At 39.4% G+C, this 12930-nt stretch overlaps 1 protein-coding gene across 6 annotated transcripts in view; it reads right to left on the reverse strand.

Annotated features, from left to right (window-relative positions):
- ASPSCR1 (ASPSCR1 tether for SLC2A4, UBX domain containing) overlaps window positions 1-12930 on the reverse strand; it is a 53139-nt gene that overhangs the window by 3450 nt on the left and 36759 nt on the right. For 5 of the 6 annotated variants that reach the window (XM_082774840.1, XM_082774842.1, XM_082774841.1 and 2 more), the window contains one exon: window positions 507-558. In XM_082774840.1, the coding sequence (XP_082630966.1) occupies window positions 507-558 (52 nt within the window). Of the gene's footprint in view, window positions 1-251; window positions 335-506; window positions 559-12930 lie in introns of all 6 variants that reach the window. The other variant, XR_014318737.1, reaches the window with a different exon arrangement.

Consider the following 12930-nt stretch of genomic DNA (forward strand, 5'->3'; position numbering starts at 1 on the left):
AGAAGCTATTATGTGAAGCTGCAGCATTCTTTAATCTCTGGGACAAACAGAGATTCTATGCATAAACCACAGGTGTCAGAGAACTGAAGGTTCGAATCTATTCTCCCATCTCCAGCTAGTATACTACAACATACAACAGAAGGTCTGTAACAGCATTTCACAGAAGGATTCTTCTATCATTCTTGTCCTCAGAGCAGATAACGCTTATTCCATAGGCTAAGAAAATCTCACAAGAAAGGTACTATACTTACATTTGTGGTCAAGCTAACCAGTAATCAAATACAATTCTTGCAGGACCAGGCTAGGTCTCTAGCTCTGAAGAGCTTCAGCCATTCTAAATGAGAACAGTTACCAGCATTCTCAAGGATTGCCTTTTTTTTTTTTTTTTTTTTTTTTTGGGGGGGGGGGGGGGGGGGAAGGGGGGATCTGAATGTACAGATATAGTTTTCTCAGTCTTCTACATAGGTGCAATACTATCAGCTAAAGAAGAGAGGAGGCTCACTCACCCCTGCGCTCCTCAGATCCAAAATGAATGACAGCAGCTGGAAAGAGTTTAGCCTGCAGTAAAGGGGAAAAATACATGACTGACTGTAGATATTTTCATGGTCCACTGTGAATGTTAGAAACCGGTTAGACAATTATGGACAATTCAGATTAAGATCAGGTCACTGAAACATCTACAGTTCAGAAGTCTGAACTTGTGTAAAGCACGGGGCACTTAGATATTAAGCAAAATTGTACAATGTAGCTATTCTACTACATACAGATGATTAGACAAGTACAGCAATGTGGTCATTGTGCTAATGACCTGCTATTTGTTTTCAATCCAGTCTAAACTGCTATATTCGAGCATTTTTTTTTTTTTTTTTTAATCCATTTAGCTCATTATGTGATCTAGGTAACTGTAGGACTGTGTAGAGCTGCCTCTCCTTTACATCTGCATTTATCAACCTTTATTTCACATTCAAATGCTATTATTGATTTTGCATTCATACATTTATTTCCAAACCAGATAAAAACAAAAGCAGAGTGTGCCCAGAACACCAGTGTGATTCCTGTTTTTCAACAACTCCTCAGTGACTATTATGTGAGATGTCAGTCAGGCAAAGCATAATTCATTTAGCTGCACTTTAATTACACTGTTACCCACCTTAAAAAGAAATATACATACAGGTGATGAAACACTGAATCAAACGGAGGTATATTACAGTACGTAAATTTATCGAGTCTGAACTTGTAAGTACTGCCACCATAGTAGAATGATATGATATGCCACAGTGCCCCAGCTGACCAGATCACTGAAAAGGTGAGAAACACTGCTCATCTCACTGGGGATGGCCCCAGAAAGGTATGCACCACATTACCTTGTATCTTTCTGCCTACCTCTTCAGTAGTCAACAACAAGCAATTTCTGGTCAAAACGTATACACAAAGAACACATTAAAGAGGGTTCCCATGAGCTCATATTTTAACAGAATAAACTGCTCCTTTGTCAACCCAGAAGTGCAATAAAGCCAGACTCAGTTGTTCCCTTCCTACTATTTACTATCATTCTGAAGAGATGCACTCTGCAGGAGGAAAAAAACAAACAGTAACATTGTCTATAATGGTAGTTACCAGGTCTGATACCTAGTTCCATCTGTTTCTAAATTTAACATACTGCTTTATACTTTGTTTTCCTCCATTTTAAGACATATGACCATCACACAAGAATGAGGTTGCAACTGATATCCCTCAAGTTACACAAATGTAAAGAAGCAAATAGTGTCCTGTCTTACAGTTCACTCTTTTTTAAATTTCAAATAGCAACAAATCAAAACAATGAAGCTTCTCAACCACAGAGCTAAACAACTTACACCCTCGCCCATCTTCTCTCATTTCTTTGTACCCATCTATGTCATCGCTAAATAGCTTTATTCAACTACCTCTGCATAAATATATAGTGAACCAAATTCAGTACAGAATATGAATTATGTTCCCTGTTGAACATATTAACACATTAAATGAAATAGTACTAATATAACTCAGATGGTGACCTCTTGAATAAATAATTCCAAAGGTACAAGAAAAGAAATTATTCTCAATTAGCCCTAAGTACAAGACCAGATTCAAACTGTAGTGGAAAATAAGACAATAAGAAATAGTGATCACAATGTAGTAAAATTCAACATCACAGAAAAAAACATATGAAAAAATAAGGCAAATACTGGATTTTAGAGAGTTAATGAAATTAAGTATGCTGATTAGAGAACAAGAAGTCAGAGGCAATGAAGTAAAATTCTTAGCTGTTTAATAAACGTTATTTGGAAAAGTGAGTCTCAGAAATGGTATGCAGCCCTAACTGAGAAAAGGCAGAGAAGCAAGTATTAAAGCAAGCTAATTAAGTCTTGTCATTTACCCATAATTCAAAAAGAGAAGATTTTTCAACTTTGGTAGCTAACACTTCTGAGGCCAATATGACATGAAGCAGCAGAAAAGACTTGGGAAGGAAATTCAGAGAGTTAAAATACAATTTGTGTTAAAACAGCAAAAAGTTAGAATAAGAAGTTCGGTTAAAAGTAGTCCCTATAATAATTGGTTGGTACACTACATACATATTAAGGAATCCCACTAAAAATGAGAATTTAAATGATGATTTTGGACCAGTTTCATCATTAGGGAGACTTGAAAGCAAGTAAATTTGTTCTCGATCTTTTCTTTCACGAAAGACGCAGTAATTTCAGGTCATCGTTTCATTTTAAGTTCCTTATCAGTAAAGACCGAATGGTTGAAGTTGGAAAGTATATCTGAAAATTGTCTCGTCCAATCTCCTCTCCTAAGAGCCGGGTCTGCTACAGCACTTTTCTCAGGACCATGTTCAGTTAGCTTCTGAATATCTCCAGGGAGGGAGACTCCACAACCTACCCAGGCAGCCTGCTCCAGTATTAAACAATTCAAACAGCATTTTTTTTCTTCATTTAAATCGAAGTTCCTGAAAGTTGTGTCCTTTTCCTCTTGTCCTTTCATTAGGCACCACTGAGAAGAGCCTAGCTACATCTTCCTTGCCACTTCCCATGAGGTAATTACACACGTTGACAAATCCACTCCCATCCCAGAACCTTCTCTTTTCCAGGCATAACAACCCCAGCTCTCTCTGCCTCTCCCTGTATGTCAGATGCACCAGTCCCTTTATAATCTTTTGGTTCTTCGCTTGGAAACAGAGAAACTTTAAATCTGTGCCTGCAGTCCCACTGGTTCATTTGAGGAATCATAAAAGCAACTGCACATAAATATGAAATCTGCTCTTACATTACAGAGATTATAGTATGACACCACACTTGCAAAGAAACTGAAGCAGTACAAAAACTGGAACTAAAAGATAAATAAAAATGCTCTAAATTACCATGCCCAGATGGTACATCCAAGTGTTCTCAAGGAACTGCAGAGTAGGAGATTCAAAATTAAGCTTCTTATTAAAAGCAGGCACTGCTGCAAGCACAGGCTTGTATTTTTAAAAAGGGCTGAAATTGACATGTAGATTAATATGACATGGTGTAACCAGCTGTACACCAGCAAGGATTCTGAAGGAAAAAATATAAATCTTATTACTGGAACTAACATGTCAGTGTAATATTACATAAAGAAGTATTTTTTAAGGTTTCGGAAGACCTTTTATTTTAAGAGACAGATAAAGAAGCCAAATCACAGTGTAGAAGAGTTAAGGACTGTCATAGGTAGCAACTATCAGGGAGACAGAAGACATTGACTGATGGTCTACATTTACCCCAACAAAACAGTAATACTAAACTTCTTCTCTTGAAGAAACCAAACCAAAAAAAAAAAAAAAAAAAAAAAAAACACACCACCATCTACCTGCCTCTCTTCATACCATCAATACATACTTAGAAACCATGCAGGGCACGCTGCCTGCTCTCGAGTCTCGATCCTCTGTTGCCATCATCAGCATGGTCAGGATACTAGAACTGATGGTATCTGGACTTGATCCAGCAGCACAATTGCAAGAACTCAGACAAACCCTGATCTCTGCTGGGGAATCTGGATTCCTACCTAGTACAGAGACTAATAAAACTGTATGAACTGCAGACAAATTGAAACAGCTTCACTTATCTTCACGACTACAAATGTCAAATGAGTATTTGGCATTACAAATGCCAAAATTTTTTGGACTTTAATCCAAAAGGCTCTGGAGACTTTCACATGTAGTATGGCCCACATGTTAGACTGAAGCAGGAGAGATATCCCCTCAGTCTAGTCCAAGCCTCAGCTCCTGCCTAAGAAGCCAGGAATATTCACATCCTTGAACTGACATTTTAGCAGAAATCATTATCTATTAGGTCTTTTAACATGTCATTCCTCATTCAACAGGGCCTAAAGTTGCCTGCTCCAATCAGAAAGACGGCTCTCCATAAACTCTTTAATTAAGAAGTGCCAGAAAGTTTAGAAACCCCCAGAGAAAACTCTTGCGAGAGCTTTGATGTTTCTGCTGCATTTGTCTGAAGGGATCCCTCTATTTAGGAAATGGGTGGCTTAAAAAGGAGTCCCCTCAACGCTCCCTCCCCAGACACACATACACTCAAGCCCTCTTACACACAACATCCTTTTCATGAAGGCTGCAAGTTGGAAAATTAGGTTTTTGTAGCGTGTTAGTGCTGGAATTTTTTAATAACCTCCCCTCTCTCTTCTTCCTCTCCCACCCAATTATCTCGGTAAATAATTAACATTCTGAAGGAGATAAGTAAGCACAGCATCTCAGAGCTCAAAGCCCTTTAGTTCAAAGCCCTGTTCTTTTCTCTTCCTTTCCTGCTGCCACCACCAAAACTTCCTTGTCAATCAAGCTCTGGGCACACACATCAAAGCTTCATGTGGGAATGGCCCCAAGAGGTCAGAGAAAATTCATGGCAGGGCCTGCATGAGGCACAAAGAGAGAGAGAAACAGACCAAGAGCTAGACAGACACACTAACCACACAAGCACACAAACAGAATGTGCCCCAGTATAAACTTCTACGCTGTTTACTCACAAGTTGACAAATAACCGTAGTTCTAAATTTCAGGCTCCACGGCCACCACCATTTCCAACTGCTGGCAAAACATCAGTCCAAATGCTTCAGTTCAAAATCATTTAATTGAAAGACACTTAAGGGCACTAGACAGCAGCTCATAAGTATACAAAATGCAACCTCCTTCCCATGGCTCACTTCCCTCCATCACTACCCCTTCCTAGGGCTCAGCCAACACAGAGTCCCATCTTGCCAAATTTATATCCAGTAAGTTCTTTTTCTTCAATTCAATTCTTTCTTAAGAATAATGGTTCATTCATACCATCCTTTGTCTAGTTTCCTTCCTGCAGAATTCTCAGGTGTCATTCCTATTTCAATACTTATTAAGGGTTCAGCACAGAAAACAGTTAGCTACATCTCATTGATCATCCCAGTAATTCTCCAGCCAGTCACTGATAGGACAAATGCCGCCTGCAAGTTTTTTGGAACACAAAAGTATTTAAACCACCACCAATTTCACATTAAAAATATATGCACACACTCAGAGTGGAATAACTCCACTAGCCAAAGTCTTGTCCACTAGCAACAAGTCTTGGCATAAAGATAAGAATGTTTTAGTATCTCCAGTCCAGGAAAACATACAACCCCAGAGTCGGAGCCTTTAGTATTCCCATGTACTGCTAAGGATGCAAGAATCAAATACTGTGTAGAGCATTATCTGAAACCTATATTCACAAGTCAGCTGCTATTTCTTCATTTGCATTTGTTCTAATGCATGTATCAACGTCCCTAGAAGAATGCTGCAGTTCTTAAACTCACAGTACAGGACTCTCTTAAGATCTGCAAACCAAGAGAAATTTAGGAACTTGTAACAGTTACACTGAGCCTAGCAGATTGACTAAATGAATCTCAGGTTGTTTGAAACAAATATTAAAAAAAAATCTCCATTCAGCTATATGCCAAGAATTACAAGTCAAGAGCTAGCTACTGTACTCAAATATATGGCATTTCTCTTCCTTGATGCTTTCACCCAAAATACAATGTCATTCTTACTGGGGAAAATTAAACAATGGAAATATAACATACAAATCACGCTGTAAAAGACATATTTGCAGGATGCAGCTAGATTATTGATACTGCAACAGCATCCAGAAATCCAGTTAGGAATGGTGTCCCATTGTTCACTTTATATCGTAGAATCATTTAGGTTGGAAAAGACCTCTAAGATCATCTAGTCCAACCTTTCACCTGGTACTACAGTTCACCACTATACCATGCTGCTAAGTTCTAAATCTACATGTTTCTTGAAGACCTTCAGGAATGGTGACTCAACCACTTCCCTGGGCAGACTATTCCAATGCCACACATCTATCTATCTATGTTTATATAAATATACAAATGGAAAGAAAAGTAACGTGCAAAGTAAATTAAAAATGTGAGAAAGTACAATTGCTATTTTTTGTACTGATGAAAAACTGAGATTTAAAGAGACTAAGTAACTTATTAAAAGTCATACAGAATGGCAGTAGTAGAAGTGAGAAATATATGTATATATATATACACACACATATATACATACACATATTTCCCATCCAGGGTCTTAGCCACAGTCACTGATGAGGCAAGAAGCAGAGGAACCTGCGTTCTGCTTACCAGCCTCCCCATTTAAAGAGTATCATCACAAACTATTCCTCAGGTTTTAAAAAGATCTCAATAACACAGCTTCATCAATACGCTTAATTACAGTTGCAGAATTTTAAATTAATTAAATGAACACTTTCAATTTTTTAAAAGCTGAAGATCAGCCTGTTACTCACAAAGCCACATTTAGTCAAACTGTAGCTACAGTAACTCAAAGTTTTATTTCAGGCACTCAGCCTGAAGTTACTCAGATACCACAGTGGTGAGTGTGGTTTATGGCAGCAGAGCATCCTGGTTGTAGAGTGGTATGTTAGGTCTACTGGATCTTGCATTCCATGACAAAAATATCTACACTAGAACAGCAATCCCCTGTTTATCACAGAGGAGAAACATTTCTGCTTTCTTTTATTGCATGTTTTAGTAACTTGTTCTCTGAAGCATGGAAAAGGTTTCAGGCAGTACCATCTCAAATAATGTCTCAATACTTCCTCCTTCAGTGGTCATTTCCAGACACACAAATTCAAAAAAATCCTAGAATTGAGTACTGCAAAACATGTACATTGTTACCATGCAGTTATTCTGTTCACAGACAGAATGATGCTTTCAAATCAGGCAGAGACTGCTAAGGGGAACTTGCAGCTGCCAGAATGAAGCATTCTTTCCGTTACATGATCTGAAAAGATTAGAGTGCCACAGGTCTGCTGTTAGTTTGATCTTAAAAGATGAATAAGAAAATAAGCACTTCAAAGGAACACGCACATGGAAGGAGAAACCCAAGCTACCAACATGAAATACTGCACAGTACACACACCCCAAACACATAAACTAGCACTTGGAAAATTCAGCCGGAAAGCCGGTGGATCAAAAGCTTCTCCAGCAAGACTGCAAAGCATCGCTGAAATAGAAATAAACACCACAGTCACGGTGAAAGGGGCAAACTGACTAAGTGGTTCTTGTTTATAACCTGAGAACAAAGCTTCTCAATGTGGACTGCAACTGCGAAAGAAGATGGATATTCTGCAGCCAATACAGGGGAAATCTGAACCAGCTTGAACAGAGGATCTTTAAAATTCATAAGGCAAAGATAAGACTTGAAAGCACTATTTTGAGAAGGCTACTTAGAAAGAAATCCAGGTATAAAGAGCATTCATTGAGCCCTTGAGCTGAGATCAGAAAGACTTGGCCTCCAAAATTAATAGTAGAAGAAAGAACGTTTTTGGCAGAATTTCTACTCTAAAATAAGTCACACAAGGAAGGCCTCATCCTTACTGCAATGTCTAGCCTTAATCAAAGCCAGCATAAGAAACAAGTATGTACAGACATTACGAGTGTGGTAATGAACAAGAACTAGCAAGACCTCCTAGTTGGAGGTAGTATTAATACCAAAATTTAGTTAGATGAGAAAATCCAGAATGAATAAGTAAAGGGCTAAAACCTCACACAGGAAGGCAAATGCCATCCTTTGGTCTGGATGAATTTCACTACTAATTGCAATTTTCTTTGTTAGTGAGTAGGGTAAATGCAAGACCTGCCACTGGAAATACCTCTGACAGACTGACTCTGATGAAGTTTTTGTTTTGTTTTGTTTGTTGTTTTTTGTTTTTGTTGTTGTTGTTGTTGTTTGTTTTTTATGAAACTGCATTCAGACTATTGCCAAAAGCGCAGAAGGCTTCACACTGCCCAAGTCATAATCTGCTTCACTAAACAAAATGCCAGACGTTGCCCAAAACGGCATTAACAAATAGGATATGGAAACAGAACCAAAGGCAAAAAAGAGGAACAAACAGCTCCTCTGGATTCCTGCCCACGGTACATGCCAGAGGAAACACTTGGTGCACTCTAAGATCTGATTAGAAAAATCTAAATATTTATGTGGAAGTGCGTGGATTCCTTTAGCTTCTCTAAAGACAGAAGATGGCTTCTTGCCCTCTTTACTGTTTTGACTTTTCCAGTGGCTGGTATTCTTATATTCTGCTAACTCTTTCCTAGTATTAACTCTGCAATCAATTACTCTTTCTACTAAAGCCCCCAGATGAACACTACTCAAGTGCCTGTTTCTGGGAGGAGAAAGAAAGAGAAGAGCAACTCTGAAAACTCAGCTTGGCTAGCCTAGGAAAGCACAAACACGCAACCAGAGCTATAAGTAACTCGAGGCCAAGTGCTACAACAAGGAAGCCTGTAGTTGATCTATTCTGGAGAGCAGAACTTATAAAACACTTCAAGGGGCATAAGGATAAGGAAGCCGGTGAAAACAGCAGTAACAACAACAAAAATCAAAGTAATGCCTTGAAGTCTTCTCCATGGATTCCAAAAACACACTGCTGCCAATCTGCACGCTCACTAAACTGTAAATACACATTTCAGGAGAACTCACTTCAGACAGTTCTGTCAGCCCAAGTATCTTAGCAAACAAGCTGACAATATTTGTCTTTTTTCCTGGTTCTGCTTACCGCATAATGGCTTTCCTTTCATTGTGAGCAATCAGATGAAGGAACACAGTTCTAATCTTATCAGCTGAACATAGTGAGAGGGCTGAGAAAGCAGAAATATTGATAATATGGTACTTCAACAAGTTGCAGTCATTTATAAATATCTGAACACGCAAATATGCTCACATTACTACCTCAGACACCATGTACGCTTTCTTGTAGACAGCATCACAGCAGCCTGAAAACTGGAGGATAACCTACTACTAGCATAAGGCCTCAGGTACAATTCTGAATCATGCCTGACATTGGACAAGCAATCCCAAACAACTAATTCCCAGTCATATCACAGAAGAACCTGCAACGGTCTGTTCCTAAAACATCCAGGCTGGCAGCAGTCAATGTCCAGAACACTGTGTTGGGTCTTAAGCAGTCTCTGCCTCTGATAGTCTCAACAATCACCGTAAGTTTCTAGAAAATCCTTTTAAAGTTCACCGAGAGAATTTCCATATCCTTGGATGATGACATTTGAGTTCCCTGTGCACCAAAGCATCTCTCAAAGAGGAGAAAACAGAAGGCAGTTAAGCAGCCCACAGCTAAACTCAAGGGAAGAAATAAAGGAATTCTTATGTGTCCCAGCCCTACCTAAGAGGTAATAGTTCACTGGTGGTTAGACATGATAGCATCACGTGTTTTCAGAAGACAGGAGGCAACCTAGAAAACCAAGAACGGACTGTGAAGAGCCATAAGCCAATCTATTCCTCTACGCTTTGGTTTTCTAATTTTCTGTTCCTAAACAGTTTAAGCACCATGTTTGGGGAACAACAATCTAAAAAGTTTCTGAGAGCTAAAGGAGAACAAAGCACTTTAAGAGATGAAAAATCATTTATGAGAGAGTAATTAGACAAAATCTCATTTTGGAACGTAAAGACAAGGTTAAAAGTTTTAAAGTTAAATGCTTTTAAAAAAGTACAGAATTGCTAGATACAGCATGGCAGTACACAGGTTTTGGAAGATCAGTTCTGAATAGAAACAGATTTCTAGTCATCTAAGAAATATCTTATTAAAATGAAGCGTCAGGTTGTGTGTACATGTTTGCAAAAGAACTGCATAAGCTGCAAAACATTCCAGGAGGCTACTGCTAACACCACTGTCAGAGCACCTGGAGTAAAAGCCATGAATTTTAGAGGTTACATGACACAAACTGACAAACATAAAGAGCTCTAATACCAATAAAGACAACCTCCCTTCTCAACCTTTCACACAGCCATAAAAAGGAGATACCATAACAGCTTGCGAAATTAGCTACCTGTGCTCCCTTTCCCTAAGATGTGTGGAAGAACCCCACATCATTAATGTACACATTCTAGTGTATTAACACAGTGTTATTCCAGAACAAGCTCTCATAGTACAGAGATAAGCACCGCATGGTCACCTTAGCATAAAAGCTCCTCTTCTCCAAGCCCAATCCCACCTAGTGCAGGACCAGGCACTGTAGTCTGCCCTCAACCTTACAACAATTGTGAAATTGATACTGACTCACACAAACTTCTTCCCAGACTGAGAATTTCACAGTTTGAAAGACACCAGAGACACGTTAGCAGTGAGCAGGTCCTGTCCCCAGTGCTGCCCCACCTGGCCCAACACCAGAAGTAATTCTCCTCTTGCTCCTGGCCTGTGACAGTGTCATTTTTACTAAGAGCACTGACGCTCAGCCAAAGCAGCCCAATTAGTAACAGCTGCCTATAAAAAGGGCATCCAACAATGACACAGTTGCCAGGGACATGAAAGCCAGAACTTCTGCACCCATTTCTTTGGGGAGAAGAAAGCCTCCTTCAGATACCCTGCTGAGCGCTTGGACCTCCAGCAGAAGACATTACAGCATAATGCCTTCCCTTTCTCAAGACAAAAATAAGATGTAAGAAGATTTGCACTAGTAACAGATAGCAAAGCTTCACCCAGGATAAGACAACCTGAACTGGGACAAGGCACCATCCAAATTAACTGGAGCACTTCGGCCTCTGACAAGCAGGACAGGTAATCAGAACGGTATGACAAGTTCTCTGCGGAAACTTTTTTTTCCTGGTTTGATGCTTTATCCAAATAAAATGTCTGTAAACACACAAAATCCTTCCTGCCATAACCAGATCAGGACCAGAAAGGGACTCTTTAGAGCCCCGTGTGAGGGACACAGGCAACATAGCCACCAGCATTAAACACACTCTTTTCAATCTACAAATTCATTTTATAAAATGGACATTTTACACTCAGGAGCATTAAACAACTTCAAGAATTTAATGCACAAGCTATCATGCCCTCCACAACTCACATTCCTGGCACTGCAGAAGCTGTTGCCTCAAAAAATTAAAACTCCAAACTGACAGTGGAGCCAAACTCCATCTAAGCACACATTTCATTCTGCTCCCTCTTTTCACCCCATTTTATCCTTCCAAGTCACGTCAGCCCTTGCAGTCTTCTCCCTTCTCACACCTCACCCTGAGCATACATGAATTTCTTTGCTCTTCAAACAAGTCAGTTCCCTTGCTGTTTCTTGCCAATCCAGTGACACGTGGCTTTCCTTATTGCTAAACGTCTACTCTACTCACCTCATTAGACTAGTGTTGCTAGACTCAAGCATTTGGGTCAAATCACGCACTCATTTCTAATTCCCTAGGGTTCTTGTAATCAAGACTAAAGCAAATAAACTTCATTACAAAAAGCACTCAGGCCTGCTCCTTTCATCATCAACTCAATTTACCTGTAAAGAACCACATTGACTTTCCTAATTCAGGGATAAACTGTTGAAAACAATAGCATTTTGAAATGTTAACCTGAGTGCTCATGTTGAAAAAAAAAAAAATCTAGAAAGTTATATACCTATAGACATACAAATTTCCAACTATCTGAGTTTCCTGTGCCAGATGGGCTACAGGGACAACCTACATTATAAACTGTGCAGAGTTTATATATTCAGCTGCAGAAGGAGAAAAATTACAAAACTTGAAAGTGTGTTCTTTAAACTGACCATAACCTTTAGCGAGGTCTCTGGCAGAAAAGAGTTTACTCAGGTCCACTGACATTACTGCATCAGCAAGCTCTTAGAGCGTGTGACGTATCTGAGCCAAACCACCAGTAACCACTGAAAAGGTTACTTTCTTCAGACCTTCAACTATCACCCTTGGCAAGATATTAACAAACACTTGGATTTGTACATGTTATGGGATTCTAATCCACTTGAGCCAAAAGACCTGAACCTGAAAATAGCTGTTATTTAAACTGTTTATATTTATAAAAAAAATCATCAAGACTGAAATAGATGGCAGCCCAGGTGCCAGAAGTGAGAATAGTGGGGCAGGAGTCTCTTCAGCTGACTTAGCTGTAACCAGCAAATGTGTGTCTACTGCTTAAATTACTTAAGTAAAAGTTCCCTTAAAAGCACAAACATCCACATTATGGTTTTGAGCAGAAGTTTGTATGCAAACAAAAGCTTCTACAGAACCCCTAGCTGTAAGAAGTTAGCAGTGCCCATACTGTTTCACATACGCATTTTCTATTGCCTGTATGTGTCACATCATCATTTGCATGAAGTAGAAGAAAACAGCACTGAAGAAGAACTGAGACGTTATAGCAACCTTCCAGTACCTCTAAAGGGGGCCTACAGGAAAGCTGGACAGGGACATTTTATCAGGGAATGTAGTGACAGAACATGGGGTGATGGCTTTAAACCAAAAAAAAGCAGAGGTTTAAGTTTAGATGTTAGGAAGAAATTCTTCACTATGAGAGTGGTGGGGCACTGGAACAGGTTGCCCAGAGAAGCTGTGGATGCGCCATCCCTGGAGGCTTTTGAGGCCAGGCTGGGCAAGGC

The sequence above is a fragment of the Aythya marila genome (genome assembly GCF_965140915.1).
Source record: "Aythya marila genome assembly, chromosome: 18".
NCBI lineage: Eukaryota > Metazoa > Chordata > Aves > Anseriformes > Anatidae > Aythya > Aythya marila.